Source organism: Microtus ochrogaster, chromosome 1 (assembly GCF_000317375.1).
Source record: "Microtus ochrogaster isolate Prairie Vole_2 chromosome 1, MicOch1.0, whole genome shotgun sequence".
Taxonomy (NCBI): Eukaryota; Metazoa; Chordata; class Mammalia; order Rodentia; family Cricetidae; genus Microtus; species Microtus ochrogaster.
Genome location: NC_022009.1, coordinates 123,373,427 through 123,389,455, shown reverse-complemented (window position 1 = coordinate 123,389,455; position 16,029 = coordinate 123,373,427). Strand labels below are relative to the sequence as shown.

The following is a 16,029-nucleotide window of genomic DNA, read 5'->3' as shown; positions in this document are numbered from 1 at the left end:
CAGCTTGGGGGAACCTTTTCTGAACACTTTTGTTTCATGATCATATACTAGAGAGAACAGTTTGTGAAAACCTTTGCCACATAACACAGGACAGCACAAGGCTCACTTCTAAAAGTGCTCCTTCAGTGAATACCAGCGTCAACACACCATCTGAAACCTTACTGGGCAGGATGGTAGGGACACACCCACCTTCTCGTACAAACGTCATTTAGGGACTGTGCTGACTAGTTTTATGTTAGCTTGACACAAGCTACAATTATCTGAAGAGAACCTCAACTGAAAAAATATGGCCACATAAGATCTGGCTGTAGGGTACATTTCTTAATTAGTGATAGATGGGAGAGACCCTGGCCTGTTGTGTGTGGGGCTTTACCTGGGGTGGTGGTCCTGGTTGTCTATAAAAAGTAGGCTGAGCAAGCCCCGATGAGCAGCGTTTCCCATACCCTCTGTAACAGCTCCCGCCTCCAGGACCCTGTCCCTTCAGGGATGGAAGTGTAAGCCAAATAAACCCTTTCCTCCCCAACTTGCTCTCTGGTCATGGTATTCATCACAGCACAGAAATCCTAAGACAGAGACTAGATATCACCGATTTTGCTTTCTTCTGAGACACGTTAGCTTCTCCAGGATGCTGATTTTCTTCCTAGTATTGGTTTCTAAAATACATGCATTAAGAATTGAAGATAATCAAAATATATAAAGCAGACTACATATTCTCCTGTAATTCCACTACCTCACCTCACAAAGCCATTGCCATCAATCTGATGCGACTTCATTAATTCTGAGTATGACTAGCTTACAAAAATGCTTGTGCATTTTACATAAGCAATCTAATGATCTAGTGTTTCCTTCCAGAGATTACTGAGAAATGTCGGATTACAATCCTAACGCACTCGTCCCGTATGGACAGGACCTTGGGTTAGTGTAAAGGACAGAGAGCAAGTGTACAGTGCGCGGGGGCACGTGTCAGATTTCTTCCCAGAAAGGAAAGAGGACAAAGGATTCCAGGAGTTTCCATCAGCCTGGAAAACTACCACACCCAACGACAGCATGCAAGATGTGACCTCAGAACCTGAAACTGCCCAAATCCAGGGCAGCCTCACTTGGACTCATTCCTGACTGCACACGGTGAGCCATCGTTCTTGATGGCTGCACTTAGCTGTCTGCTTTAGAAATAAACACCGCTGGTGGGCACAGGGAGCAGTTTATTGTCAAGTACAAAGCAGCAGTGACTTCCACATCAACGCCAAGCTAGGAACAGGGGGACAGCCATGAAGACAGCGCCCACTAAAATCTCTTCCTCTTGATAATCTCTGGTTTCCAGCTGACTGGGTGAGTTTCTTCCGTCTAAAAACAGAACAGTAAACACAGTGTTACTTTATCAGTTTGTTTCCTTCCCACAAGAAGACCTTGTCTTTGCTAAACCACACTACTTGGCAGGACATGTTTAATGGATCCTAAGAATTTTAAAACCATCTGACCAACTTCTGGCATTATCCAGTCTAATAAAGGAGGAACGGCTTTATCACACGTTCAAAGTCAGATTTCTGTTTAGATATTACACCACCACCCAGGCTGTGGTTCCAGATTTCATTTCCACAGAAGTCTACTATTTGCTACTAAAATGTATCGTTTTCCCAGTAACTGCACTGACAAAGAACTGGGTCTAAAGGTAATGTAATAATGGAGCCACCATCGTCACTGAATCACACAGAAGCCAACATGACCACTGCAGATGACAAATCCCTCAGGACTGTAAGGAGTCCTTCTCTTTCTGCAATCAAGTGAGAAGCCCAGCTAAACTGGCGCGGCAGCTCTTACTTTAAAGGCGTGTAAAAAGCTGGGTGCTTGCTCATGCCCAATCCCTGACTGGGGAGGCAGAGGCAGGAGTCTGCTTTCATCCTAAGGTCAGCTTGAGCTACAAAGTGAGTTACAAGCCAGCCAGAGACACAACATGAAGCCCTGTCTCTACAAAGCACACAGTTAAATGAAATCTAAAGCAAGAAGCATACATGGAAAGCAGCACTTACCGCGGTCTCGTCCTCTCTGTAAACTTTAATAGTTTTGTCAGCTTCTGCTGTTAGCAACCGGCTTTCTGACTGATCAAACGCACAAGCAAATATTCCCGACTCACTGTCCAAAGACCCAGGCTGGACGGCTGCATGGACCCGCTGAAAATTGTAGCCAGTTCTCCAGTCCCAAAGGTGCATGGTGCCATTGTCAGCTGTGAAGGAAAGGTGTGGTTAGGGTTCTATCCCTTCAACAGCTCAGGTGACCCAGGAGCTAAACATCACATCAGCGTTACAAAGACAGAACACACACAGACACACACACTCACTCAAATTCCCTAATAAGGTTCTAGCTACTTTCATTTGTGTTTAATTCATAACATTTGAAATCCAACCAAACACGGGACAATTCCTAGCATAAACCCCTACCTTCATCCCACGGGAATTCCAAGAGGACTAACTATACATCATGCTGCATGGGTTATCAAGACATCATGAACATGCACATAGACCCCGTCAAGTGAGCACCATCACAACACAGCTGTGATGCTGTAGGAACTACACTAGCTCCAGAAGCTACACTTCAACAGAAGGGCGAACAACACACCAGAGAACCCTGCGTACCTCCAGACACAAGTACTCCATCGGCATTGACTGCCAGCGTGTTGATAATGGCGTTATGACCGGAGAGATTCTGAATGAAGCCTCCGTCAGGGAACTTCCACTGCTTTATGTTATCTGGAGACCCAGATGCAAATGTGTAACTGGAATAAAAATTGACAGGAGTTCATGGGAAAATCCACCGCATTACAAAATCTCCCAGACAGAGGCAACTTCAGAGCAAAGTCATCAATGTCTCTGCTCAGCAATATCAAGGCCCAGCAGCCTTTCAAACAGTGGAAGGCATTTGAAATCCCAGAGTAATGCTTTCATTTCTTCAGCGTTCTACGCTGACTTAGCATAACAAATGTGCACACCCAATGGGCAAAAAACCCTATGGCAATTTTGGAGAAAGGGAGAGAAGGAAAGAGAGGGAGGCTTGAGAGAGAGGAAGGAAAGGAAGAACACAAGAGACAGTAATGGGAAGGAGAGGGCCCAGTGAGGTGAGGCGGGGTGGCCTGACCTGAGGACCAGCTGTGACTTGTGCTCCTCTTCCATCCCCCCCACCCCCCGTACATTAGCTTCCTCCTCAAGGACGAAACTACTCTGTGTCTGTCTCAGATGTCACAGGATAACGTATATGCCCCAGTCTATGATGGGTAAAGAGCATGTCCAATACCCTGCATGTCCCAAATGTACTTAGCTGGGACCGCCCCCTTCTGCCGTGCAGGTCTCACATGACTCAGGCTATCTGTCACTATGAGGAAGGACTGCCTCCTTCATTCCACAGAGTATGAAGCACAGCAGCGGCAGACAGAAAATTAAAGGAAGTCTGTCCGAAAGCAGCACGGGCTACAGGACTGCTCGCAGTCCCGGTGTTGGAGTTCCACTGAGACAGAGACAGAAAAGCCGATTAGCAAACGCACTTACTGTCGTGGATGTAAGACCACAGCCCTGACAGATTTCTTATGATTCGTCAATGTCACTCTTGTCTTTCCGGCCACCAGATCCCATAATCGTATTGTGGTGTCGTGACTCCCTGTAATGAAAAGACATGCACACAGAGACAGACATGGGTAGAATCCACAAGTTACAGCACGGTAAACATGACGTGCTCCGCTGTACACATGACACACTAAATGGAAGCCCCGCCACTGTGAGGAATCCCCTCAAAGTTCTAAACGTGCAGTTTTACTTTAAACCCAGTTCTTCTGAAGCACCAGTGAGAAAGCCCGGTGGTTAAGAGCAGCTCTTCCTGGATTTGCTTCTCAGCACCCACACAATGCTGCACAACCCTGTAACTCAGCTCCAGGGAACCTGACCCCTTCTGTCTGGTGTGGGCACCAGGCACACGCGTAATGTACAAACATACACTCAGGCCAAACACACATAAAAATTTAAAAGTAAAAAAATAAATAAAATACCCTATCCACTATTAAAAAATATAAACAGCAAATCAAAGCAATCTGCATTTTATCCTCCAGCAACTGGGGGGAGCCTGGATCTTGTGTCTTAGTACCTCTAGGTAACAAAATCAAGTGAAAGAATTAATCTGCGGTCTTAGTAAAGTCCCGCTGTCGTTCAAGTAAGACTCACGCCTGTTCTGAAGGTATTGGGGGCACGGCGTTTTCTAACTTTAACCCCCTAGAATGAGAGTCATGACACTCTAGATTGACACGTGCCTACATCTAATAGCAGTTTCTAGACAGCTTTACAATATCTAACACTATGACACATAAAAAGCACAAGAAAAAACCCTGCAACCCTAAACTTCAAACACCATGACTAAATACAAAGAGACACTAGAGCACAGCAGAGGGAGGGTGGGGAGCGACAGCGCAGGCGCGGACTGGAGGTTGGGGGGACAACAGCGCAGGCGCAGACTGCAGAGCATCAGGATGAAGGATGTGAGAGCACAGCGCAGGCGCGGACTGGAGGTAGGGGGGGCAACAGTGCAGGCGCAGACTGCAGGGCATCTAGATGAAGGGGTAGGGCAGAGAAGCACAGCGTACCGGTGATAATCTGTGGTTCTGCAGCCTGGCATCTCACGGTAGCAACTGCATTTGTGTGTCCGGACAACGTGTGCACACTGGCTTTGGTCCTCACGTCCCAGATCTGTGAAAACACAAGCAGAGAGCTCTGAAACAGGACACCTGAGCACTCCATGTCTGCCGGAGCAGCCGTCTGGACACAACGAAGAGAACACACAAACGAGGACAATGATCCTGTACTTTGGGGAGACAGAGGCCCAAGAGACGGAAGTTCAAAGATCGGATACTGATCTATCAGAATTAAATGGCTAGTGGACGGCCTCTGTGAAAGCCCAGGGCTGTGGTCCTCGACCTTCCCAATGCTGCAACCCTTTAACACAGCTCCTCATGTTGTGCTGCCCCCAAACAGAAAATGATATTTTGTTGCTACTTCATAACCATAATTTTGCTATTATAAATCATAATGTAAATATTTGATAAGCAGGATGGTCTTAAGTGAGCCCTATGAAAGGGCTGGTTAACCCCGAAGGGGTGACGACCCACAGGTTGGGAACCGCAGGCTAAGAATTCAAAGCTGTCACAATGTGGGGGCAGGACATTAACAACAGGAAACACAGAACTGAAGCGTGACATGGAGCAAACACAGAAGTCGTGAATCCTGATAGAGAAGAGATCCATTGTTCTTTACGGAAAATCACAAGTTTGCATGTGAGAAGACAAGCACACAGTGACAGCTCACTCACCCGAGCAGTTGAATCTCGACTACAAGTCACCAGGACGTCGATTGTTGGATGCAAATCCAGACCATACACTGCACTTAGATGGCCATGATAGTGCCGTATAACCTGAAGGTAGAAGCAGAAACGTTACACCTTCGGAAGTTAGAAAGACAGAGTTGGCCTAGCAGGCAAAAGGCCCCATCAATCCCAGTGTAAAGACAACGCACGGGGCTCATGTTGTTTGAGCGCTTTTGCTCAGGGCTCACCTTGTTATACTCAAGATCCCAGCACTTCACTTGCTTGTCTTCTCCACAAGAGAACAAGTAGGGGCTCCTCGTGCTCACGATCACACCACGCACCGTGCTGATGTGCCCAGTCAAGGACAGCTTCAATTTGCCACTAGCCAAGTCCCAAATCTGAAATCAAATAATTGTTTTGCTTTACGCTGGTTACCTCCCACCAAAATTCCAAACAGTGACATAACAGTAACTGTATACACATAAAAACTAAGACGGTTTACACTGATTCCTTTCCAAACAACAGCAGGGAAAAGCGCACATTCAGACTGGGTAAGAGTTTGCAGGCAGCGACAAGGTTGATACCCCCAGTGCATAAGGCTTACTGATGATGAAAATACCAACAACGCCGTACCCGAGGGCACAGCTGAACCCAGAAAAGTACCAACAACGACAATGTCCACCCTCAGTACACGTCTGCATTCAGTCCCAACGCCCTTCTGACGGCTGTGTGGTCAGCACAATGGCCCAACTACCTGACGGCTGTGTGGTCAGCACAAGGTTCCAACTACCTGACGGCTGTGTGGTCAGCACAAGGGTCCAACTACCAGCTCACTAACTTTGGAAAGAAATTTGCGCTTTCTGTACCATTCGGGCTAATGTGTACTTATGACAATCTATTAAAACAAAAATATAGCTTATCACAATAAAAACCATCAAAACTAAAAACTTTAATGTTGAACAGTAAGAAGCAGGTTATAGAATTACCTGCACCGTCTACCCATTTAAAATATTGAACTTTTCTAAAGAATGGATCTTTAAGAGGCTGGAGAGATAGCTCAGAGGTTCAGTTCCCAGCAACCACATGTAATAAGATCTGGTGCCAGCTTCTAGCCTGCAGGGACACATGCAGGCAGAACATTGCATATATAATAAATTAAATAAGTAAATCTTTAAAAAAAAGATGTATCTTTAAGACAATGCTATGTGAGAAAAACAAGACTCAAAATTTAAAAAAAAAAAAAAAGAGAATTTTTGCCAGGCATAGTGATACACACCTTTAATTCCAGCACGAGAGAAGCAGAAGCAGGTGGATCTCTGTGGGTTTGAGGTCAGCCTGGTCTACAGAGCTCATTCCAAGATAGCCAGGGCTACACACAGAGGCCCCGTCTCAAAAATACAACACCAAAGGGAATAAAACAGAGCAGACTCATACATACACCGGCACATCAACACAGACCAACACAGACATACTACAGTGCACGCCGTGTACAGTCTACGCTCTCAGGGTACTTCCCTACATCTCCTCAGAGAAGTATGCCTCCATTTTGCAATCACAGGATGAAAACTCCGTTCAGTTGCATAGAACTAACAGTAGCCATTAACATGTTTACAAGACAAGTTTGAATGTCGCTTTGCAAACAGGCATTGCTGCAGTTCTGACAGTAAATTTTACTGCACGCAGCAATCTCAAAAAGAACCTACAGCATCAATTCCTCCTAGGAAGTAACCTAAGGAACAGAGCCAGCACCTTCCTTATTACCTTTATAGTTCTGTCGGCAGAGCCAGTAACGAACCACTGATTGCCAGGTTCCACAGCGATGCACCGAACCCAGCCAAGATGCCCACTGATAACCTGGAACAGAAAGGGAAGTGAGCAGACGCATACATACGATATTTAAAAGGCACCCGATTTTAACACCCCGCATCATCTTCAAACTACGGCTCTATAAAAACTGACAGTTACATACTTCAGTGAGAAATTGAACTTCTTTTCAATGAGAGAATCAATACAACATTGAGGTCCATCTATACAATGGTCTACTACTAGCCAAGAAAAAGGAGTGCAATTTATTTCAAAATCATTGAGTGAAAAGCACTATTTTCAAGAAGCAACTATTACACACTTTCAATTTCATGGCATAATTTTTTTTATAAAAAGATGCAAGTATAATAAGAGAAATGAATCAGCAGTTGCCAGGACTAGAGCGTATAACTACAATAGTACTCGGTGCTCCATGAGGCTGTGTTGTGATTATGGCAGTGGATACTCAAACCTGCATCTGTGACACTCATCAGACCCACACACCAGTATAGAGGACAGGGTGGTTGAAAAACAGGTATGCTGGCTGTCCGTTTCCTAGCTCATATTTTATCTTATAATTTATTACAGCAGGGATGATCACTGGCCAAAAAGCTTCTAAGGAATCTTCTTCACTGCCACAGAAAATGCTTCTCTTTCTTAATTATCCGCTCTCCACATTCGTACCGTCCACCAATACCTTAAACTGCACTGTATTTAAAAGCAAAACAAGCCGGCACGTAGCTGCACCAGGAAACTGCCCCTGACCTCTCAGCATGGTGCCTAAGCCTACCTCCCTCAGGTCACTCCCTAAATTCCCAAGCTCACTCCTGGCTGATGGGAAGCCCTCAGTGTGCTCCGAGGTAGAAGGAAGAGCAGACCTACTTACCCTATAGAGTTTCCACGGTGGGTGCCACTGGGGTTTGGGCATTGTAGGGGCTTTTTTAGCCATTAATGCAGAGTTCTTGGTATTGCCGGCCTCCATGATCATCTAGATACGGACAATCATCAGATTACACAACTACCATGGCTGACACATTGAAGGTTCTAAGCCACTAATTCAAAAGTACAAACTGAAAGGCAATGTATGAAAGAGTGTTTTTCCCCCATTAACTGAAGAGGAAGACGCCTAAAAAACCTTTTCTTAACTTAAAAAAACAGGTATAAAGCTTCACCCGAACGCTGCATGTTCCATATTTCTAAAAAGCAAGTAAAAACGCCTGAGGCAGACAGAGTCCTGTACTCTGAACAGATATCTCTGTGCACTTCAGAATTCAACTGAGCCAACTACTTGTCGATCAACTTTAGGCAAAAACTTGGTAACCTCCCTTAATTGCTCCATTTTCTAGTAGAACTAAATATTATTTTAAAATATATACTAGCTGACAAAGGCTCAGCATCCTTAATCCAAAAATTTACTTGCAAGTGCTCCAATACCCAAGCCTAATTTAGATTTCAGATTGAGCGCACAATAGCTAATATATACGCTAATAATACGTATATAATACGCTTTAGGTGTGTACCTACTACTGAGCCCGCCAAGTTCAAATGGACAGTTCCAAACCCACGGTCTGCACACAGCCTGGTTAAACCCATGGGTCACTAAACAAACACAGAGATATGGAAGTGGAGAAGGAATCTGTAGAAGGAGGAGGGCTAAGGGGGGAGGTGAGAGTGATCAGAACGCATTTGTTTACATAGATGGAGTGTCAACACGCACACGTAAGTAATTTTAAAGCACGTGTCAGTATTCCAAGAAAAAAAATCTAAGATCTAATCAGAGCACTCACAGTGCAAGCCATTACACAAGGAATGCACACCCTAGAGAATCTACCATCAGCATCGCACCCTTACTCCAAAACTGCATTAAAGCTATACAATCTACCCCTAGGCGGTCTAAACTGGGCCAAGGGATGTAGCTTAATTAAGAGATTGCTTGCCTAGCATGCAAGAAAGATCTGGGTTAATCTCCAGTCTGTAGGAGATGGAGGTAGCAGGATCTGGAGTTCAGGGTTAGCTCGGCTACACAGTGTCAAGGCTAGCCTGGGCTACCTGAGACCCTATCTTGAAAAAACTTAAATTATCCTCCCAAGGAGACAGAAATTCTGAACACAGATCTGCTCTGAAATGTGGTCTCTGCCAAATGGACTCCAGCACTGTTTTCAGGGCTGTGAGACGCTAAGGACTATCTTGGGCTGCTATGTTATTAACAGATCCCAGGACAGTTTTGACTTCAGTATCCACGTAAGACTTTTAAGATAAAGGAAAGGAGGGAATCATGTTCCAAAAGCTAGAATTCTGTAGTTTTTTGACCCAGGAGACTTACAGAGTTCATCGCTGTGGGCTGGGAACGGTCAGAAGCTCCTGGGTGTCGGTACTCACTCCCAGCAGGTCCAGTACGATTTGCATCAGCTCTACAGAATGGAAAAATCATGAAATAATTACTCAGCACCTCTCTAGTTATGTGTTCTGAACAAACAAGCTTTCTCTTATGACTTCTGTGAGCCAGCTGGGAGACAACTCAGTTGGTAAAGTGCTTGCTACTGCAAGCATGAGATCTAAGTTCAACTCCCAAAACTGTTGTTAAAGAAAAAAAAGAAAGAAAGAAAAAGCATGGTGACATGTGCTCGTGATCCCTACACTGGGGACAGGGCAGGCACACTAGGGCTGCTTGCCTGCCAGCCTAGCTAGCCTACTTGCTGAGTCCCAGGGCAGTAAGAAACCCTACACAAGTAAAGGGAGGAGCAGGGAGTTACACTGTGGGCTAAGGCCTTGTTTAGTCACCTGACTCCAACCTCAGCCTACAGTAGAAAGAGAACCAACTCCGAGCACCGTGGTGTACACACAGAGACACACACACACACACACACACACACACACACACACAGACATAGACACAGAGACACACACACAGGATTCTTTCTAATGGCACACTGGTGGTAGCAGCTGGCTCCCAAATGCACATACTGCAATGGTGGGAATCTCTGGGACAGCACAGCAGCCGTACCTGGCCTGATTCGGCAGCGCCACAGCTAAGGACGGTGCGGCTGACTCACTGGGCATTCTCTGGACCTTGGTGTCGGCGGTCAGGGCAACACCTGTGGAAATAAAGCCGTCCTGTCAGTACTGCTGTCGACCGTAACCCCCTGCACTGGAAACACAACTGGAGCAGAACACAGGCGTTTCTAAGCAGTGACGGCGTGGTAGTCTTGATTCAGTTCAGCTTGTCTGCACCTTTAACTTTCTCACAATACACACTGGTTAACACACAGCTCAGATGTGAATACAAGTGGCTGGGCATTAAGAGCCACACAAAACTACTTAATAAAGTTAACTTTCTATGACTCAGACAGTATGTTCACAAGCAAATAGCAGTTATTTAAACCTCACACACACGCACACACGCACGCACATGCATTCGTGCTTGTTTCAGCCACACCTACTCATGCTCGTATCCAGGCACCTACACATTTGTCTAAACAGAAGAGGCAGTGGTGTGGGCCAGGTACAGCCTTGGTGTCACCTACCAGGTCCTGGAGGGTATGGATGGGTACCCGTCACCAGGTATTCAACATCTTGTCCTAAAAGAAATAAATTCATTGCCAGCATATTTATCTTTATTCAAGTATCTTTTAAAATGTATCATCAACATTAACTACATTAACTACAGTTTTCCTCTCGAACTAAACTGGAGCCGCAGAAATCAAGGGAGGTGATCATTTTGCCTATAAGCTCTATCAAAGCAAGAGTGAGCATGCATTTCTGTCTAGCCGTGCTGAGAACACAGGCTGTCCCATTCACTGACAACTACCTGGGCAAATAATTTCACATGGAATAAGAGATGCTCTTTGTTCCTTGCAACTTCATCTTCCTGAATTACAGACCAGACAGATGGCCTCCCCATGGGCTCGTAATAAACCTCAATGTTTCCCTGGAGACTCTACTGTAACCTTGTCCACCTCTTAAGAGTCCTGCTACTACATCTTGTTTTCTAGTAAAAAGTCATCAGCGATGAATCTCAGCTACTACTCTGAAGAGACAAGTCAAAATTTCCACTGTACAAGTTATCAGTCTTCCCTAGTGGGGCACTAAGAAAACGTTTTGTTTTGTTTTTTTTCTATTTTAAAAGTTCACATATAAGCCTGAGAGACCTCACCTTGATTGGCAGGATACTGTTTATGGGGATATGACTCTGCCGCATTCTGAGGTCCCTTCTCCTTAAGGTTCTCTTTAGAAGTGGGCATATGCAAAACAGGACCATACTCATTACGAAGCTTGATTGCCATCTTCCGCTTGTGACTATTTAAAAATCAAAAACACAAAATGCATCCTTAAGTACTGAAAACATTTTCACCAATGAAATACTCATATAGCCAGAAAACGAGCACATGAGCTAATACTTTATTCCAGCTCACATACAGGGTGTTTTCAGGTTAAATAGTATTTTAACAAGTACAAAAGTCCAAAATACATTTCCATACCATATATATTTACTTTTTCTCATAACATATCATACAGTATTCATTAAATCCAAGTAGGACCGTAGTTTGCAGCCCAATAAACATAAAGGCTTTTTCGATGAGACCTCAAGGGTCCAACTGAACTGAAGGCATAGACAAACTAATATAGCTTTTAAAAAAAAATCTTCAAATGTCTGATAAATACCCTTGCTAGTTAGCTAAAATGTCAGACCCAATGAAAGCACTAAATTAGCTCAGCATTTTAAAGAGAAATACACTTACATTACTAAAAAAAAAAAAAAAAAGAAAATCCACCTTATAAATTAAATAAAAATGCAAATCAAAGAAAAAGCAAAGGACAAAGAAGGGTACTGCACACAACACAATCCCAGACTCAGGCTGGTGAGAACCAAAATATGCTCCTGAAAAGTGTTCATTATTGTAAGGAGCAAAGACGGAGTAGAGGGACCGGCCAATTCCAGTTCACCTAGGACTGCTCTGAGAGCAGAAAGCTGAAAGCACACACGAAGTGATTCATCGAAAATAAAACAACCTACTTTTCTATTGCTGTGACAAACACCACAGCCGAGGTAACTTATAAAAGAAAGTATTTAACTTGGGGCTCATGGTTCAAGAGGGCTCGAGTCTTTGACTATTCATCTGGGGACCAAGAGAGAGCTGGCAGGGTGCTGGAGTAGCAGTGGATGCCTGACCCACAAGCATGGGGAAGGCGGGAACGGGAGCAGGCTAACTGGGAATGGTGTGGGCTTTTGAGATTTCACAGCCCACCCCAGTGACACACCTCCTCTAAGTCACACCTCGTGATCCTTTTCAAATAGTTCCACCAACTGGAGACCGAGCATTCAAATACATGAGCCTATGGGGCCATTCTCCTTAAAACCATCACACTGGGTATTTCTCAATGATGACCAGCTAACGGGATTTTTACCCTAAAAGATAAACAATAGATAAAAAAAGAGAGTAAACTACTTATAGTATGATTGAAAGCCACTGGCTATTGCCCAAGTAGCCTGTGAGCGTTAGCTCCGCTTTTAGACTTTAAATGCCACCTTCTCTCTGCACTCATCTATCAATCTTAAAATTTAAATACTTCAGCGACTGAAAAGGAACAAAACTTGCCTCTCTTCATCCAAAGGCACAGGTTTTCCATTATCAGCTACAAACATGTCATGGGTCCTCTTCAGTGACCTGAACACCAGCGTGTGTACAGAATGCTTCTGGACCTCCTGCAAAGAAGCCACCAAAATCACACACTGAACCACAGGTGAACCACACACCCGCATCAACACTTCAATGTTAAATACACAGAAGGATGCATGCTCCACACCATCTAACTGGGTGGTGCAGTCAACAGCAAAGATGACAAAGCTCCTGTCTGGCTGGAGAACTGGGTAAAGTAACTAAATGAAACCTAGGATAGTAATGTTTAATCCACATTTACTGAGCTTGCACTCTATCTGGCAAGGAGTGTGCTCAAGAAAAAACAGACAAAAAATAAGCAAAATAATTCCACATTTTGGGAGGTTCTATAAAAATGGGCAACGGGATGAGTCAGAGGAAAAAAATAAATTGCTAACTGTAATTACGAAAGGTTTATCTGCGGTGATATTTAAGCAGAGGGACCAGCCTTACACAGAACAGGGGTATGAGCTTTGCAAGCTGAGGGAATGGCCAATGCAGAGGTGTTCAGATAATGCCAGAACGGAAGCACAGTTGTGACCTCTGCGGGACTGAGGGCTGTAGCATAAAACGAGACTTCAAGGCTGGGCAGTGCTGGCGCACTGTTAATCCCGGCACTCGGGCGGGAGGCAGAGGCAGGTTAGGGCAGCCTGGTCTACAGAAGGAGTTTCAGGACAGCCCGGGTTACACAGAGAAACCCTGTCTCCAATAGCTCCCACCCCAAGGGTGGGTGAGGTTCGGACCTCTGCCACACCTACATTTTTATTCTAGTAACACTGGGCCAGAAAGGAGCTTTAAGCAGTAAAAGCAGGTCCAATTCACATTTTGTTTACGTTTGTGGTGAGGGAGGCTGAATACAGCTCCTTATGAAGGAGTGAAGGACACTCCTTCAGTGTGTTCGTTAAACACAAGCACTTAGACCAGCCTGAAGCTCATTCATCAGTCCCAACAAAAGGTGCTGGGCCAGATTAGAAGGACTGCAGTGGTCTGGAATGCAGCGGGTGAAATTAAGAAACGTTTGGGAGACGCGAAAACAAACCACAATCAAGCAGGGCGGGCTTTACTCGGGTAAAGTAACAGTCCGCACTGACAGGAGAGCTTGGACCAGCAACCCCAAGCCCCGCCTCCGAGGACAGCGCCAGCTCCCAGGGACACACACGGACCGCAAGGTTCTCCCTCAGGCTTCCCGCCGACGGAACCTCGGAGCCGGGATGCCATCGGCCTTCCTCTCGCCCCAAGATCCCGGGACCCCCCAGTCTCGGCTACACAGCTCCTCTCCCCAGATTCCCAGCACTTGCATCCCGCACGCGCACGCCCGTGGGCAAAGCACAGCTCCAGAGACAAACGACTCCCGGGCGTTACTTTACCTCCACCATTGTCGCCGCGGCTTAGCCAGCTCCTCCAGCAGCCAACTAACTCGACGCAGAATTCGCCGCCACTATTCTACAGCTCCTTCCGGAGACTGGAGCCCGTCGGCGGAAGTGACGCCACCCGCGCACGCGTATTGGCCGCCCGCCGCAAGGGGAGAGGCCGGGGGCGGGGTCTAACCGCAGGGGCGGGACCGAGGCGGAGGCGGAGTTGAGCGGGAGCCGCGGGGAGGAGCTGGGCGGGGTTTAGGCGGGGATGGGCGGGATCTTCAGGCGGAGGGGCGGGGCTGGAGAAGCGGGGCGGGGTTTCGTGGCGGAGGGCGGAGTCTCCTGTAGCAGCAGAGGGAGCGCGCCAACTATGGAGCCCTGCTTAGGGCTTGGACCTGCTCCCGGAAGAAGTTTAATGGTCCTTCACGCAGGGATCAGAAATGATAGACAACTTACCGTTTTTACTTTATTTGGCCTGATGCTAAAGGATTGAAGTTTTGTCTTTTACCTAGGCATAATCTGTGGTTTATGATCTAGCGTTTTCAAATGTTTTTCTGTGTAAAAATTGATGTCGTTGGTGTTTGCAATCTTAAATAAGGCATTTTCACTAATCATTCCTCTTCCTGAACTGTGATTAAGTTCACTGATCCGTCCTCAGAGAATAAGGCGGATACTTTGATGAGCGTGAAAATGTAACACAAATATAGCAATATGAATCAATGCTCTCAAATTATTTTTAAATTCATAACATCATTAGAGTAGCGTTTTTACCTGAAGACAGTCATTTCTAGTGTTCTTTTATTGGGGGGGGGGCCGAGACAGGGTTTCTCTGTAGCTTTGGTGCCTGTCCCGGAACTAGCTCGTGTAGACCAGGCTGGCCTCGAACTCCCAGAGATCCGCCTGCCTCTGCCTCCCGAGTGCTGGGATTAAAGATGTGTGCCACCACCGCCAGGCTCTAGTGTTCTTTTGTTTTTTGGTTTTGGTCCCTAACTTAAGGGCTGACCCATCTCTCTAGCCCGAAAATAGTCATTTATAAATTTAAATATGTGTTTAGCCTTAGGACCTTATTTTCTGTGAAAGTGGCCAATGGTGGTACACTTTGCAAGAAAATACCATAACTCTAAAACATTTTGAGGATTTAAATAATATTGTAACTTACCTAGAGATAGCAGTAACCATAGCAAAGAGAATTTTAAATCATAATAATACTAAAGAAACATAAGAAAGACCTTAATATATCTATGGTAATGTAATGGCTGCCAGACAGCTCTTACTAAATCTGTCAATATTTAGTCATCCGGAGCATAACTTACGAACAGACTTGTAACAGCAATATACTGAGAAAAAGCACGCTAGATTTTTGCTCTTCTTCCAGCTCTTGAATTATGTCATCCATGTGAAAATTAACGACAGATTAATAGAGGGCTTAGGTGACCCTGTTATCCATAACTCACAAATATCATAGGCAGAGTTCCTGTGTTACGTAGGAACCTGGGTGTTTCTGTTTGATGTGGCCCTTCTCCTATTTCCTTGGGTTTTTTTGTTTTGTTTTGTTTTGTGTTTTGTTTTTGTTTTTCGAACCAGGGTTTCTCTGTAGCTTTGGAGCCTGTCCTGGAACTCCCTTTGTAGACCAGGCTGGCCTCGAACTCACAGAGATCTGCCAGCCTCTGCCTCCCGAGTGCTGGGATTAAAGGCATGTGCCACCACTGCCTGGCTTTCTTTGGGTTTTTGAAGGGATCGAGCATCTGCAGCTGGCAGTGCTGGCACACGCCTTTAATCCTAGCACTCGGAGGCAGAGGCTGGCGGACCTGCCTCCTGTTCAAGAGTTCAAGGCTCACCTGGTCTACAAAGTGAGTTCCAGGACAGTCAGGGCCACACAG

General features: G+C 45.6%; 1 protein-coding gene across 1 annotated transcript; it reads right to left on the bottom strand.

The window, feature by feature from the left end:
- Positions 1–1,185: 1,185 nt before the first annotated feature.
- Plrg1 (pleiotropic regulator 1) lies at positions 1,186–14,273 on the bottom strand. The gene is made up of 15 exons (XM_005344152.2): positions 14,162–14,273; positions 12,735–12,841; positions 11,291–11,433; positions 10,662–10,715; positions 10,142–10,232; positions 9,461–9,548; positions 8,024–8,125; positions 7,096–7,188; positions 5,583–5,732; positions 5,341–5,442; positions 4,619–4,721; positions 3,537–3,645; positions 2,631–2,770; positions 2,028–2,221; positions 1,186–1,344 (listed from the first exon to the last, which is right to left on the bottom strand). The coding sequence occupies exons 1-15, from the start codon at positions 14,168–14,170 to the stop codon at positions 1,285–1,287; spliced, it is 1,545 nt and encodes a 514-aa protein (XP_005344209.1). The 5' UTR covers positions 14,171–14,273; the 3' UTR covers positions 1,186–1,284.
- Positions 14,274–16,029: the final 1,756 nt, after the last annotated feature.